Source organism: Rhinoraja longicauda, chromosome 22 (assembly GCF_053455715.1).
Source record: "Rhinoraja longicauda isolate Sanriku21f chromosome 22, sRhiLon1.1, whole genome shotgun sequence".
In the NCBI taxonomy this organism is placed as follows: Eukaryota; Metazoa; Chordata; class Chondrichthyes; order Rajiformes; family Arhynchobatidae; genus Rhinoraja; species Rhinoraja longicauda.
The window spans coordinates 36,274,988-36,291,598 of record NC_135974.1 but is presented as its reverse complement, the minus strand read 5'-3'; the positions used below and the strand labels follow the sequence as shown (position 1 = coordinate 36,291,598).

At 42.4% G+C, this 16,611-nt stretch overlaps 1 protein-coding gene and 1 non-coding gene across 8 annotated transcripts in view; one reads left to right on the top strand and one right to left on the bottom strand.

Moving 5' to 3' along the window:
* The window catches only part of nol4lb (nucleolar protein 4-like b), a 148,842-nt gene that overhangs the window by 40,844 nt on the left and 91,387 nt on the right, over positions 1–16,611 (top strand). For 4 of the 7 annotated variants that reach the window (XR_013548741.1, XM_078419159.1, XM_078419158.1 and 1 more), the window contains one exon: positions 12,767–12,908. Coding sequence is in view for 6 of the 7 variants with exons in the window: in XM_078419159.1 (XP_078275285.1) it covers positions 12,767–12,908 (142 nt within the window). In the remaining variant the exon portion in view is untranslated. Of the gene's footprint in view, positions 1–3,303; positions 3,644–3,802; positions 3,901–4,031; positions 4,072–12,766; positions 12,909–16,611 lie in introns of those variants that run through there. The other 3 variants (XM_078419162.1, XM_078419163.1, XM_078419160.1) reach the window with 3 other exon arrangements.
* trnae-cuc (transfer RNA glutamic acid (anticodon CUC)) lies at positions 7,278–7,349 on the bottom strand. Its single transcript has one exon. It is a non-coding gene; the product is annotated as a tRNA-Glu (tRNA).

The following is a 16,611-nucleotide window of genomic DNA, read 5'->3' as shown; positions in this document are numbered from 1 at the left end:
ACTTATAAACCCATTTGTCTTGGGGATGTGGGAGGAAACAGGTGCTCCTGGAATAAAGGCCACAGGGAGAAACTCCACAAAGACAGCACCCAAGGTCAGGATTAAACCCAGATCTCTGGAGCTGTGAGGCAGCAGCTCGACAAGCTGCACAACTGTGCTGCGAACTGATCATACTGCCACCCATTTACAATGGGAAAATCTACAGTGATGTATTTTAGAATGTGGGAAGAAACAGGAGCAGTGGAGGAATCTCATGCACTGACAGGGAGAAAGTGCAAATTCCACACATTACGCCTGGTGGCAAATTGAAATTCTGGTCACCGGCACTCTGCAGCAGCGGCAAGAACTGCTGTACCACTCGTCTCCAAGTTACCTGGAAAAATGTTTGGGGGAAATTTGAATGATATCAACATTGTTGAGGTGCTTGGTCTTTCATAGGTCACACTGAGGTGCTTGATCATTTATTATTCTAGATACAGTGCATGTAGATCAAGTTTAACATTAAAAGAAGGGGAAACGAGGAACTGCAGATGCTGGTTTATGAAAAAAAAGACACAAAGTGATGGAGTAACTCAGCGGGTCGGGCGGCATCTCTGAAGCCGCATGGATAGGTGATGTTTTGGGTTGGGATACTTCCTTTGACTGATATTTACTTTTTACCCGAAATGTCACCCATCCATGTTCACCAGAGATGCTTCCTGACCCACTGAGTTATTCCAGTACTTTGTGTCTTTTTTTAAACGTAAAATGAATCTTGATTATAATGAATGAATAATAATGAATACGTTTATTGGCCAAGTATGCAAGGAATGTGCCTTGGTGCTTCACTCACAAATGACAACACAAACATACAGTTAACAATTAAGAGTAAAGCATAAACATATCAAAACAATAAGGATACACCATTACAGTCTAAACATGTGGGTGAAAATAAACCAGAGCAAAAAAGAGACTACAGACTTTGGTTATTGAGTAGAACAATCACTCATGGAAAAAAGCTGTTTTTATGTCTGGCTGTGGCTGCTTTGACAGTCCGGAGTCGCCTTCCAGAGGGAAGTGCTTCAAAGAGTTTGTGGCCAGGGTGAGAGGGGTCAGACATGATCATGCCCGCTCGCTTCCTGGCCCTTGCAGTGTACAGTTCGTCAATGGGGGGAAGGTTGCAGCCAACAACCTTCCCAGCTGTGCGAACGATCCGTTGCAGCCTCCGGATGTCGTGCTTGGTGGCTGAGCCAAACCAGACCATGATGGAGAAGGTGAGGACGGACTCAATGATAGCACACCAATGCATTAATGATTATCCAATCATTAATGCATTGGTGTGACACTGGTATCAAGAAGTGGGGCCCCAACTGTGAACTTGGACTTAGTCAGTGGATCATAAGTTCTGGTATGGAAATTGAATATTGACTGGTCATATTATGGCCTGACGTGGCAACTCGAATGCCCAGGAACAAAGGAGTCTGCAGAGAGTGATAGATACTGCCCGTCTCCTTCACAAGTTCTGACCTCCCCACCATCAATGGGATTTATGCCAGGCAATGCCTCAAAAAAGCAGCCAATATCACCAAAGAATCACACTTTACTTTACCTTAGAGATAGTGTGGAAACAGGCCCTTTGGTCCACTGAGTCCATGCCAATCAGCGATCATCCTGTACACTAGCACTATCCCACAGACTAGGGATAATTTACAGAAGTCAAATAACCTACAAACCTGCACATCTTTGGAGTGTGGGAGGAAACAGGAGCACCTGGAGAAACCCCATGCAATCATAGGGAGAACATGCAAACTCCATACAGACAGTACCCATTGACAGGATCGAATGCTGGCCTCTGATGCTGTCAGGCAGCATCTCTACCAGCTGCACCACCGTGCCGCCCATTCATCCTGACACTCTCCTGACGGAACGGGGTACTGATTGAGAATGATCAGCCATGATCACATTGAAACATATAACATTATTAAGGGGTTGGACACGTTAGAGGCAGGAAACATGTTCCCAATGTTGGAGGAGTCCAGAACCAGGGGCCACAGTTTAAGAATAAGGGGTAGGCCATTTAGAACAGAGATGAGGAAAAACCTTTTCAGTCAGAGAGTTGTGAATCTGTGGAATTCTCTGCCTCAGAAGGCAGTGGAGGCCAATTCTCTGAATGCATTCAAGAGAGAGCTAGATAGAGCTCTTAAGGATAGCGGAGTCAGGGGGTACGGGGAGAAGGCATGAACGGGGTACTGATTGAGAATGATCAGCCATGATCACATGAGCATCCTGTCCGGCAACATTACAGTCTAATTTGGGAAGAGCTCTGCCCAGGACAGATTGGCCCTGCAGAGTAGTGCGTTCGGCAGAACGCAACATGGGAACTACACTCGTCCCCCTGCAGGACCTATACATCAGGAGGTGCAGATCCAGAGCAAGCAAGATTATGAGGGACCCCTGCCACCCCAGCAACGGACTGTTCCAGATGCTACGGTCAGGCAAACGCCTCCGCTGTCACGCTGTGAAAACGGAGAGGATGAGACAGAGTTTCTTCCCACAGGCCATCAGGACTGTCAACTTTTATAACTCCAGGGACTACATTTTGCCTTCTCTATATTAACTTTATTTATATGCTGTAACTGTAATTCTTTTTTGTGCACAATCCGCAGGCATTGCCACTTTCATTTCACTGCACATCGTGTATGTGTATGTGACAAATAAACTTGACTTGACTTTGAATGGCGGTGCTGGCTCAAAGGGCTGAATGGCCTCCTCCTGCACCTATTGTCTGTTGTCTCTCATCTCACTCCCACTAGTGGGAAGAAGGTTCAGAAGCGTGCGGACCGCAACCTCCAGGTTCAAGGGGGGAGGGAGGGGGGGAGGGAGGGGGGTGGGAAGGGGGGAGGGAGGGGGTGGAAAGGGGGGAGGGAGGTGGGAAGGGGATGGGAAAGGGGGTGGGGAGGGGGGTAGGGAGGGAGGGAAGGAGGGAGAGAGAGAGGGAGGTGGGAAGGAGAGAGGGAGGGAGGTGAGGAGGGGGGAGGGAGAATGGGGAAAGAAGAGGTTGAGAGAGAAGGGAGGGATGGAAGGTTGAGATGGAGGGGAGGAAAGGAGAGGATGGAGGGGAGGAAAGGAGAGGGAGGGGGAGGGGATGGAGGGGGATGGATGGAGAGAGAACGATGGAGAGTGAGGGAGGGCTGGGAAGGGGAGAGTGAGGGTGGGAAGGAGAGAGGGAGGTGGGAAGGAGAGAGGGAGGGGGGTAGGAAGGGGGGGGCATCCCCCTCCCCGGCTCCAGTTACCTGAGGCCTCCCCCTGCTGGCGGCGCCTCGGGCCCGGGCGTTGCTAGGCAGCGGCGCTGTCCGCTCCCGCCTACGGAGGCCGCCGGCGGCCAAAGGAGCGGCGGCGGCGGCGGCGGCGGCGGCGCGACCCGGCCCGTCCCGCCTGACGTCAGCGCCCCTGCCCTGCTCCATCCCCATATGTCAGCTGCCGCTGCGCGCCCGTCCGTCCGTCCGCCAGTCAGCCCGCCCGCCCGCCGTGTCTCGCCGGCTTCCCCTTCACCACCCCCGACCCTACCCTCCATCCTCTCCCTCAGCTCGGAGCACCCACCGGAGGGAGGGAGGGAGGCGCCAGACTCCCCGCCAGAGGAGAGGCGGCGGCGGCGCTGCTTTGGGTGAGTGCGGGGCTGTGGTGTGAGGAGAGTGAGGGAGCAGCGTTGGGTCTGAGGGAGGGAGGGAGGGAGGGAGGGAGGGAGGGCCAGGGACAGCCAGGGACAGCCCTGGTCGGACGAGACTTGGCTTCCAAATGCAATGACCTGATCCATTTTGTCTAGGAGGAGGCTTACTTATTAAACGTCTGCAGCGTAGCTGTCGGAGAAGTCTAATCTCTCAGCAAAACAAAACCTCATTTCTTTTCAGGAATTGATCGCATGTGAGCTTGGGGTTTTTAATTTTAAAGTGTCCAATGTTTTCATTTCCAGCTTTTTTTTGTTGTAAAATTGCCCAGTGAGTGGTTTTATGTCTTTATTAATACGGAATTTCTTTTATTTCCATATATGTCAGTTAAATCCTTCGTAGTTTGATTTAACAAAATACACGAGCGGTACATATTCGTTTTTATCTTCATTCTCTTCCCTCTCGTTCGTTGATTGTGTTCAGAGTGAAGTCAGACAGTGCGCCTATTTAATCGTCTTTGCATTTCATTATTGTCAATGTTTTTTAAAAAAACGGTCGCGATTACATTTTATAATGTTATCCCCGAATATCCTTAAAAAGTTAGTTTCCATTAGTAATTTCACCACGTTTACAGAAAAGGAAAAAGGTACAAATCGATTAAACTGCTGCAGCTTCATCAATTCATCATTGAATATTCTTTTTGCAAATTGATTTTTCTCTGCTGGGGTTTCCAAATTGAGCCTCTCCTTAGATTTTGTTTAATATATTGTCTGTGTGATACTTTGCAATATAATGTGCACAACTTTTTTCAGAATAAGCAGAAAGTAAGGGTACTGTATTTCATACTTGAAACACTATATTTTATGGTATGTCATAAGAATGCAGGATTGACATTTTTTGGACGTTTCTGACAGATTTAATAATGCATCGTAAATGAGTTTTGTTTTGGATAGATTAGTTCACAGTGTTGGCTGAAAATGTGTATAAAAAGCAAATAAGAGTAGCAGTTCATATTTACAAAATACATTTGCAATATGAAACTATAAAAGGCATTCCTCGTATATTGGAATAGTTTCTTCATAGTTTCAGTGAAAGTTGCATCTTTGAAACTTTTGAGACTTTTAAAGTTTGCCTTCACGTATGCAGGGTATTGTGAGCTATATCGGCTATAAACAGCAAATAGGGAGTATTTGAAAATGCTTTGGATTTGTGGTTTATCGGTTGTCTTTTGAGATTCCTGGCCAGGTAATTAAAACTGCTTGCGAATAATGGAAACTCTTGTTTTTTCCAAAGAAAGAGACATAGAGATAGCCCAGTTTCTCATAAGTATATGTTATGAAAATTAAAAATAGGAAGCATCTGAATTTAAAATCTTTTTTTATCGTGAGTTCTCTGTTAGTTATTAATCCAGAGCCTGATAATAATTGTGGGCATCTCTTTATTGTTTTATAATTTAGCTAAAGACCTCAATCTCTTTTGTATTAAATCATCATTTTATTGAATGTCTCAACAAGGGAAGTCTAGTTTAATTCATGATTAAACCAATGTGAAAGGTCAAGACCATTAATGCAAGACATTACTAGATTGAAACCGAAAAGGAAAGACATTATTACTTGATGTTGCTCACTCTTTAGATAAATTAATGTTTGTGTTTTTAAACTAGATTACATATGGAAGTTAAAGGAGGATGTGTAGGTTTACTGGAAAGGTGATTTTTTTGGTACTTTTTTAAAACTCCTTTTTTAAGACTTATTCAGTGAATGAAGTTCACAGTTGATGTACTTCACCAATGTGGACTTGTCATCACCTATTTATCATTAATCAGTCAGCATTTGTTTTTCATGTTAACTGAATTTTCATTTCATGTTAACAGCAAGTTTCGTTTTTGTCCATATATTTAATAAGGGAAAATATTTTAAAATCAGATATCTACTTGATCATTTAAAAATTCTTCGTTTATGCATACGTCTTGCATACCACTGTAAATTCGGTTCAATGTTGTATGCCTGCATCACCTGTAGCGGGGATATTCGCTTAACAGTTGGACTTGCGTTATTGCAGTATAGCAAAGTAAACAATTGCTTCTAAAATGAACCATTTGCCTTATGAGATAGCATAAAGGAAGTTTAACTGGAGTTATCAGAAAAGAAAAGGCAATGCAGGCAACTGCAGGTGTTGAGATTTTGAGCAAAGGACAAAAGGAACTCAGCAGTTCAGGCAACATCTGTAAAGTCAGAGAGAGCATCTTTTTGGTCGTGTCCCTTTAGAATGATGGAGTAGGGGGGAGAAAGCTGGAAACGAGAGGTGGGAATGGGACAAAGGCTGGCAAGTGATAGGTAGATACAGGTGAAGGGGAGGATGCATTAACAGATAGATAAAGTGACAGGCTGGAGGTGAAACGGAGACAACAGATGTCAAATAAGGAGAGGTGAAAAGTAAACTTAGAGGGAGGGATATGGGTGGATGGGGACAGTGGGGAGAGAAAAGGGAGGGCGGGATGTAGAAAGGAAATGAGGGACATAATGCTGCTCATGCAGCATCTCTGGAGTGCCCGGATAGGTGACTTTTCGGGTCAAGACCCTTTTTCATACCCGAAACGTCACCTATCCACGTTCTCTAGAGATGTTGCCTGACCTGCTGAGTTACCCCAGCAATTTGTGTCCTTTTGTGTATTAAGCAGCATCTGCTGTTCCTTGTTTCTATAAGGAAATTAGGGATTTAGGGATGGGAGATGAGAAAAGAAAAGGCATTGTATTCCAAAATGCCTCATATCCAAGTTTAAACCACTTGTTATGTCAAATGCAAGAGTTAATGCATGGAGCAAAAATGGTGTTGGTGCAATGGGGAGTGTCAGCTGGGACAATGGAAGGCAACAGGGTTTCCTTTAGGACTGTCATAGCATTTACCATGTCCACCTGAATGGACTTGGGCATTAGGTCAATTCCTTCAATACGAAAATTCCCTGGAATAATCTCTTTGTACTGTGTTGAAACTCAGTATCGGTTGGTTGTGTTTAAATTCCACAATGGACCTTCAACCTACAACTTTACCATGACAAATGAAAACAATTGAAATGTACTTTTGACTATTGCTGCATAAATTATTAAAATTCGTAGCCCCCTAATGTGAGTTACTTCAACCCCCAGTTTAATAGTCTCTAACAATAGTGTGGTTTTGTTTATAATTTTACGGCATACTGGAACAATAACATAGCTATATACTAAAACAATAGACAATAGGTGCAGGAAGAGGCCATTCGGCCCTTCGAGCCAGCACCGCCATTCAATTTGATCATGGCTGATCATTCTCAATCAGTACCCCGTTCCTGCCTTCTCCCCATACCCCCAGACTCCGCTATCCTTAAGAGCTCTATCTAGCTCTCTTGAATGCATTCAGAGAATTGGCCTCCACTGCCTTCTGAGGCAGAGAATTCCACAGATTTACAACTCTGACTGAAAAAGTTTTTCCTCATCTCAGTTCTAAATGGCCTAATTCTTAAACTGTGGCCCCTTGTTCTGGACTCCCCCAACATTGGGAACATGTTTCCTGCCTCTAACGTGTCCAACCCCTTAATAATCTTATATGTTTCGATAAGATCTCCTCTCATCCTTCTAAATTCAAAAAGGTGGTGTGTTCCCTGACCGGGAATCGAACCCGGGCGTCGGCGGTGAGAGCGCCGAATCCTAACCACTAGACCACCAGGGTTGAGGGGGATGGAATGAGGGGGGGAGGGGAGGAGGACAGAAGGGAGGAGGGGAAGGGGGGAGGGGGGGAGGTGAGGGTGCTGCACCAATGCAGGAGAGGTTTGGGCCCAACGGGTCCACTTGATCCAGTGATAGTAAAAAATGTTGAATGTAGCTTTAATTCCTGCTTTACGCAGAATTCCTGATCTTTGTCATACTGATTTTAAGAAAATATTGAAGCGTTTGTATGTTTTGCTATAGAATGTGGGGAATTATCAAACAGAGTCAGTTTAAAGGCATGTTGATGTACATCTCCAATAAGCTCGCTGGAGATTAGCACCGAGGAAGCTTGAAGCAGGCCATCTGCTTGTTCCTGTTACAGGAGGTGAAGGATATGAGAGATCATAAGGTGGAGGTTGGCGGGGCGAAGCAATGAATATAAAATAACTCAACAATTTTGGTTGCTGCCACACTGCACTCTGATTTGATTTCTCCACCAATATTGACATGAAAATCGCTACAGCACGTCATTAAACTGCTCAATAACTCATAAAATTGTAATGATTTCAAAAATTTATGTAATGTTAAATGGGAGTAGTACACCAAGCTTTGGGCTGAATTGTAATGAAAGAGTTAAGTACTCTGCTTTTGAACGGCAATCTGCCAAGCAAGCAGTGGAAGGGTTTCCTTTGGCAATCTTGCAATAAAGAATGTGACTGCAAGCTGCAAATGGCTAGCATGTTGTTAATGATTTCCGACAAATTGGGATATGTGAATGTGAGGAAAATGAAGCTGGCAAATAATAGAACATGGAGCATAGAAAGGCGCAACAGAGGAACAGGTCCTTTTGCCCACAATATCTATGCTGAACATGCTGCCAAGATAAACTAATTGAATCCTGCACAGGATCCATATCCCTCTATTTCCTGCATGTCTATGTGCAAATTAAAAGCCTCTTAAATGCCACTGTTGTATCTGCCTCCACCGCCACCCCTGGCAGCACATTCCAGCAACAAGTTCCAAGTAACTTGCCCCGCACATCTCCTTTAAACTTTGCTCCTCTCGACTTAACGCTCTACTGCCTGGTCTTTGACATTTCCATCCAGGGAAAATGGCTTTGACTATTTGCCCTCTCTATGCCGATCATAATTTTGTACACATCTATCAGGCTCCCCTCAACCACTGGCATTCTAGACAAAGCAATCCAAGTTTGTCCAACCTCTCCTTGTAGCTAATACCTCTTAATCCAGGCAGCATTCTGTTAAACCTCTTCTTGCCCTCTCCAAAGCTTCCACATCTGTATAAGGGTGACCAGAACTGAACACAATACCATGTATTTTGTCATAGAAATTCAGTAGTATGGAGACAAGTGCAGAAAATTTGAGGACTTTTTTTGTAACTTTCAATACAATGTACACTATGCTTATGGGCCAGGTACATCAGTACAGTGAATTTCCTGTATTGAAATATTCAATGATTGATGTGACTGTATAAAGTTATAAGTAACTTCAACAGAGATGGTATGATAAGCTAATTGAATTATGATTATTCACTAATTTTCTGCATTCCGTTGCATGTTCCAAAATGGAAATTGTAGGTGTTTTTTTTCCCAACAAGGCAGTTCACAAACTGGATTCCATTGGAAGCAACATGGAATGTGATGACCTTCGTGGTTGTTATAAATATCTGAACTTCGTGGTCGGCCTTGCCCTTGTGCAGCTTAGTGGGTAGCATCCAGCAGATCAATGGATATTTTCATTAAAAGAATGAAAAAAATCAAGATGTTGGGAAGATGGGGAGTTGAATACAGTGTTTTGGTTATTTATTTCCCAGATTTTTCTTCCATGGAAACTTTGACTTCATAATCTCTTCATCTTGGTGGGAAAGGAAAAAAATCATAAAAATGCCGTTCTGTGTTGTCCTGACACATGATCAAGAACTGTACTTATTTAGGCGCTAGTTGTCATAGATGCCACTTCTTCTTTTCCTTATTCTGTCTGATCCAGTTTGTGCCTTAACACTAAAGGCTTTTAAGATTTGTTTAATTATATCTTCAATTTTGGCTATTAAGATGGACATCATTGCAAGAAAGCAGCTATTACACATATTTAAATAGTTTTAAATATTCTTTTAAGGAATATGGCTCAGAAAATCTTAAGTATAAAATTGTCATTCTTCTTTACCTTTCCTCTTATCTAAACAAGAAAAATTTGGAATCATTTAACTTTCTGTTAATTTATAAACATGAATGTTTTCTCAGCTCCTTTCAAGTAGTATCTATATTTTGTGAAATAAATTATATTATATATTCAGATTGAGGCTATTGAGTATCGTGTTGAGCCTTTTTAACTGTCGATGCTGGAATCTTGAGCAAAACACAAGGTGCTGGTGGAATTCAGCGGGTCAGGCAGCATCTGGAGGAAATGGATAGGTGATGTTTCAGGTCTGGACCTTTCCTCAGACTCATATTTACTAAATTCATCAATGATGTTATCACTGTGCATTATACATTTTTGATGAATGACCTGATAAAAGTGTCAATTTTAAGAGAATCCTGGGAATGATAGCAGCAGTACCATTACCCCTTAAATTATTGTTTTAAGAAAGATGTTGTTCCTAAAAAAAATGGTGGCTAGCTAAAAGAGTGCCTATGTGTATGAAAAGATGGAGCATTCAGGAAACTATAGGCTATTCAACTTAATATCATTATAAAAAAGGTAGAGTCCATATTAAAGAAGAAATAGAATAGAGATCAGAAAAATTAGAGCGTAATGATTTTCAATTTGGTTTCAAGAAGGGTGATCTGGATTGACCAACCTTTAATAATTCTGTGAAGAAGTAACATAGCGAGCAGTGGAGTAATACTGTTGGTGTGATTTATTTAGATTTCCAATGGGTCTTTGATAACATGCTTCATAATGAATGAATTAATAAGCCTTAGCATATGGCGTCAGGAGACAGTTAATGAAATGGCCAGCTAACTTGCTTCAAGACAAGCAGACAGTAAAGATAATAACTACTCTGAGCACAAGCTAGAAAGTAGGATTTTACAAGATCGGTATTTGGACTCCTATTTATCCACAATTTATATTAATGATTTTGATTGCAAAATTAAGAACACAGGTTCTAAATTTGTGGGTAACTGAATTATAAGTGGGAGGTGGTCGGTACTGAACAAATTAGAAGACATAAACCGCAGAATGGGAACATAAATTAATTTCAACACTGGCACTTGTGTGATTCCATTTTGGTGCAAAGATAAAATCAGATTTTATTTGATAAATTAGAATCATGAGGAACAATGGGACTATGGTAAAAAATACACCAATCGCTATATCTAACAATGCAAATGGATAAGATGTAAAAGAAACAATCTGAGGATGAGGATTTCGTTTCAGAGAGTTATAATTGAAAAATAATGAAGATTCTTGGTTAGCTGATGGTATGAGTTACTGAAGAAGTTTCACAAAAATGTGAAGTTAAACCTTTCAGCAGTGAATGAAAAACAAAGTGCTAGAGGAACTCAGTAGGCCAGGCAGCATCTTTGGAGGGAACAGACTGGTGACGTTGCAGGTTGGGACCCTTCTACAGACTGATTATAGTCAGAGGAAGAAAGCTCAAAGTGGTGGGGGCTGAACAAAGCCTGGCCAAGAAAGAAAGCTGGATCTCTGTTCCAATGGAATAGGAATCTGACCCAGTAGAGAAGGGTTTGGTAAGAGTAGACACAAGTGCTTCAATGTGCAAAAATCAAAATGAATTCAAACAAGGTATTCGGAAGAAACTCATTATCCTAAAATTGGTGAGAGAGTGGAATTCTCTTGATGCAGAGTATTTGGGATGCATGTAAGTGCAGGTATGTAAAATTATGTTTGGGGAAGAACAGAGGGTAATGGTGAAGTAAAGAAATTGTGAGGGAGTTTGTGTGGATTCTGACATGCGCTGGTTGGCCTAAAACTCTTTCTGTGGTGTATATGCTATTTAATTACCATAGCAACCCAGTGATAACTACGGTACGAATTAAAAGGGTGAATAATTTATATGAAAATTCTTTAAGCCTTTCTCGGCTGCTCTGAGAGAAGGTTGCACTCAGGACACTAATCTATGTCATCACTTACACAGCAAAGAAGAATGAGAGGTAACAGCAAACCAATTGAACCATTAGTGTTGTAGCTTGTCGTCCGATTTCAAGATTTGCTGAACGAGTGGAGCTGCAATAATTTCATTTTTTTCATGTTTTTAGTGTTTATAGATTTGTTGTTTGGAAAAGAAATTTGATTTATTTCCTCTGAAATTTACCAGGCTATAAAATATTGAAGAAATGTGAAAATGAGGTATTTTGTTGTTCACCATGCATTGGGAATTTACTTAAAAGAGATTATAACACACACTAAAATATCTTTTAAGCTTTGGATATAACAGGACCAAGCCAAATATTTTTCCTAAATGTTGGGATGAAAAACATGTTGGGATGGGGTAACATGGAGGTAGCTGTAGAGTTGCTGCCTTACAGTGCCGGGGATCCGGGTATCATCCTGATTACGGGTGCTGTCTGTACGAAGTTTGTACGTTCTCCCTCTGACCGCGTGGGTGTTCCCCAGGTTCTCCAGTTTCCTCCCACACTCCAAAGACATGCACATCTGTAGGTTAATTGGATTTGGTAAAAATTGTAAATTGTCCCTGGTTTGTAGGATAGTTCTGGTAGGCGGGGATCGCTGGTCGGCCTGGACTCGGTGTGCCAAAGGGCCTGTTTCTGCGCTGTATCTCTAAACTAAACTAAATTAAGAGAAAGATGAGGTTCTACAGACAGAGTTGTCTCTCTTATAAATGCACATGATTAATAAATGCAGTCATTCATTGTTCTGTTTATTCTGACACTTATATTAAATTTATATGCCTGTATTAAAATACTATAATTTGTCCAATTTGAAGTGCATTTTTGCTTCAGTTAACTAAAGTAAGGGATGCTTGGATTTGTACAGTGTGTTTAACTGTTGAATAATATTTTACCCAAAATCAATCTGGGAGATTCCCACAAACACCCCTTCAGATCCTGGAATGACCCTGTCCAGTTTAAAGAAACTTTGGTTCATAGAGATGCTCTACCCCAAAGTCTCTTTGCACTCTCTGAAATATTTCAGTCTTTCACCTCTCGTCCATCTGAGCATTTAGGAGGCTTTCTGCTCTTTTGATGAGCATTTTGTGGCAAGTCTAGTTGAAGCTTTGTTTTAAGTACTACTGTCCTTGCTTCTGGCTGGAATTGCCGAGAGGCAGTGTGAATTCATATTCCCAGTAATTATTTTCCACCTTATGTTAGAAGCGTATACATTTGCATTTATTGTGCACACTTGGCAATGTCATTATATGCTGACAGTATTCAGTGAAATGTAGCTGGACTTAATCAACAGATGTTGGTAATTATGAATACATTTTCTCTTGTAGGATGGAAGTTCAGTGAGCAGTGATGATTTTGATATGAGTGACACCACATGGATTTCAGCTGACCAGTTTGTGAACTCTGATATAAGCCCCAGTCAAGAAGAAAAAATGCACAGCCCTCAGAACCTACACAACCAGGAAGATGGTAAGTCTTTTGTCTAAAATGAAAGTCATGTAAGCTGGGATTTATGTGGCGGACTTTGTGGCTGGTCAGTTAAAGTGAAAACTTCATTTTGGATGATGTTAAGAAGGAAATATTAAACTGAATTCGTCTTTCCTCTTAAGTGGATAAACTAATCGGGAGTATTCTTTTAAAAAAAGAATGGGATACGTTTCTAGTATCCTGCCTATCAATTATGCATCCAAAAATGTTTCCACGATAATTGACTAGATAATTAGGAAAGAATGAATTTGCATTAATACATTGAGTATCTCAGGTGCTTTACACGCAATGAAGTGATGTTGTAACGTTAGGGGACTTAGAAGGTAGTTTATAATCAGTAGGCCCCTTCAAACAGATGGGGTGGCTGCAGAAAGATGTTGTGGAGGATTAGGTGGCAAACGTAGCCAAGTGATCATTGTGGCAGTGCAGGTGCAGAGGTGTCTGTGGGAGCATTCAGACACAAGATCAAAGAGGAGAAAATCTAGAAGTAAGAAAACACTTGGGATTCGATCACAAGTTCACAAGTTATAGGAGTAGAATTAGGCCATTCTGCCCATTGAGTCTATTCCACCATTCAATCATGGCTGATCTCTGCCTCCTAATCCCATTTCCCTGCCTTCCCATAACCCTTGACACCCGTTCTAATCAAGAATTTGTCTATCTCTGCCTCAAAAATATCCACTGACTTGGCCTCCGCAGCCCTCTGTGGCAATGAGTTCCACAGATTAACCACCCTCTGACTAAAGAAGCTCCTCCTCAACTCCTTTCTAAGAGAGAGCCCTTTAATTCCGAGGCTATGACTTCTGGTCCTAGACTCTCCCACCAGTGGAAACATCCTTTCCACATCCACTCTATATATGCCTTTCATTATTCTGTAAGTTTCAATGAGATTCCCCCTCAACCTTCTAAACTCCAGCGAGTACAGGCCCAGTATTGTCAAACGCTCATCATATGCTAACACACTAATTCCTGGAATCATTCTTGTAAATCTCCTCTGGATCCTCTCCAGAGCCAGCACATCCTTCGTCAGATATGGGGCCCAAATTTCCACTCAGTACTCCAAATGCGGCCTGACAAGTGCCTTGTAGAGCCTCAAATTTACATCTGTTTTTGTTTCCTAGTCCTCTTGATCTAAATGCTAGCATTGAATTTGCATTCCCTCTACTGATTCGACTTGCAAATTAACATTTTGGGAGTCCTGCAACAGCACTCCCAAGTTCCTTTGCACCTCCCTATGCCAAAGATTGAACACTAAATAAGTTACAAAAGAACTTATTTCTGGAAAGATGGAGCCACTGTCAGCAGATCAGGTGAACATAGTCCACTGTAACTGAAGCTAAAGTACTCCGTGGCCAATTGCCCCTTTTATTGTGAGGGCCCTCGGGTGACCATGAGCTTCAGATGAACAAAAAGACTTGCATCAGAGGCAATAAGCTGTGCATTACATAATCGATGATGCCATTGCACAATTTCCTTGGACTCTTTACATTCGACCGTTGTATTTGTATGTTGGACCAGGAACACTATTCTAGAAGTGGCCAATTCGTACACAGTGGGCCCAAATGTTTTTCTCCAATGAGGTTAAAATTAAATTAATTTACCTAACAATGCCAAAGAATTTGCAGGCCAATCTTCTCATAATTTAAGATTATTTTCAAAAGATTATTTTTGAAAAGCATAGAATCAACGCGGGGAAAACCATGGAGATGGTGGTATATTTCCACAGGTGCAGACAGGTCCCCCCGACACCGGTGAACATCCAGGGAATGGACATCGGGAGGGTGGACTCTTTTAAGTACCTGGGTATTTGCCTCAATAATAAATTGGACTGGACCGAAAACACCAATGCGCTATACAAAAAGGGCCAGAGCAGACTTTATCTGGCGAGGAGACTTGGGTCCTTTGGAGTGCAGGGGCCACTCCTAAGGGCCTTCTACAACACGGTGGTTGCATCAGCCATTTTCTATGGAGTGGTCTGCTGGAGCAGCAGCATCTCAGCGGCAGAGGGGAAGAGATTTGACAAGCTGGTCAGGAAGGCCAGCTCTGTCCTGGGTTGCCCCCTCGACTCAGTGCAGGCGGTGGGAGAGAGGAGGATGATGATGGCAAAGTTAACATCGCTGCTGGACAACGACTCCCTGTCATTGCACTGAGTAGCTCCTTCAGTGACAGACTCCTTCACCCCAAGTGCGTGAAGGAGAGATATAGGAGGTCCTTCCTTCCTGCTGCTGTGAGACTGCACAAACAGCACTGCTCCCAGCAGACGAGTCAACAGTAACAGTTAAGGAATACACAGATGACAATTTATCCTTGTCTTTACTTTTATTTATAATGAATGATCTCTTGCTATCCACTGCTGCTGTAACTGTAAATTTCCCCGGTGTGGGACGAATAAAGGAATATATTATTAATATATATTATTAAGAAGTATTTTCAGATACTCAAACATTGTATGGTTGGCTGGTGGTTAAGTTGCTGGAGTCACAGCCAGTGTTTAGAACCTTTAATCCAGAGACACGGGTGTCAATTCCTCTTTAACAACTACGATCTTGAATTGAAAGAAAACTCATAACAGCACCCTTGAGCTAGCAAAGAGTGATAAATGACCACTTGGATCATTAAAGTGGTTCAGGGAAGGAAACCTGCCTCCTCACCTTGAGATGTGAATGTATGACCCCCCCCCCCCCGCCCCCCCCCCCCCCAAGTCCGCCAATAAGGTTGATGTCAATTGCCCTTGAACTGAGAAGTTTGGGATACACAATAAATTCTGGAAATGCCGGCGATACCCCTGAATAAATTCTACTACGAGTGTTAAATGAAATGTGAACCATAGATTCTAGACTTTACTTTAGACTTTAGAGATACAGCGTGGAAACAGGTCCTTCGGCCCACCGAGTCCGCGCTGACCATCGATCACCCCATACACTAACACTATCCTACACACTGGGAACAATTTACAATTTTACCAAAGCCAATCAGCCTACAAACCTACACATCTTTGAAGTGTGGGAGGAAACCGGAGCACCCAGAGAAAATCACAGGGAGAACGTACAAACTCCGTACAAATAGCACTCGTAGTCAGGATCTAACACGGGTCTCTGGCACTGTAGGGCTGCAGCTTTACCCTACACCTCTGTGCTGTCCAAAATATAAATAGTTTTACTTTTTGCATTCTTCTAATGTCCCTTCAGAAAGTGGTCAAAACCATACCTACCTGGTGGTCAATAATCACCTATGAGTGTCTTTTTATGGGGAGTAAGTCTGAACTCCTGAAGAGAGGTTAGCTTCAGTATTACACACTTGGCAATTAACATTTCATGACATACTTTCTTATCTTATTTGTGAGCTAGTCAGGTCAAGGATATTTGGTGCATTATTGATGCACAGGTGTTCCTCTACACATCAAGTAACACAGCAACCTGTGCAGTAACTTGTCGGATGCTTGTTCCTGGATCAGTATTATACTCTTGCAAACTATTTACAATTAGTTGGTTAAACTCCAGCTGTATCCATATGCATACTTGGCTTTCCTAAGCTTTTGTTCTTGACTAGCTCCAGTAGGTGGGTTGACATTGTGATCCGCAGAGAATGTGTTCTGTATTCAAACTGCCATTGTGAGGCTTTCTCCAGTTAGGTGTCTCATTGATGATGATAATAATGTATCATTTGTCTCATTAAAAACAGCTCC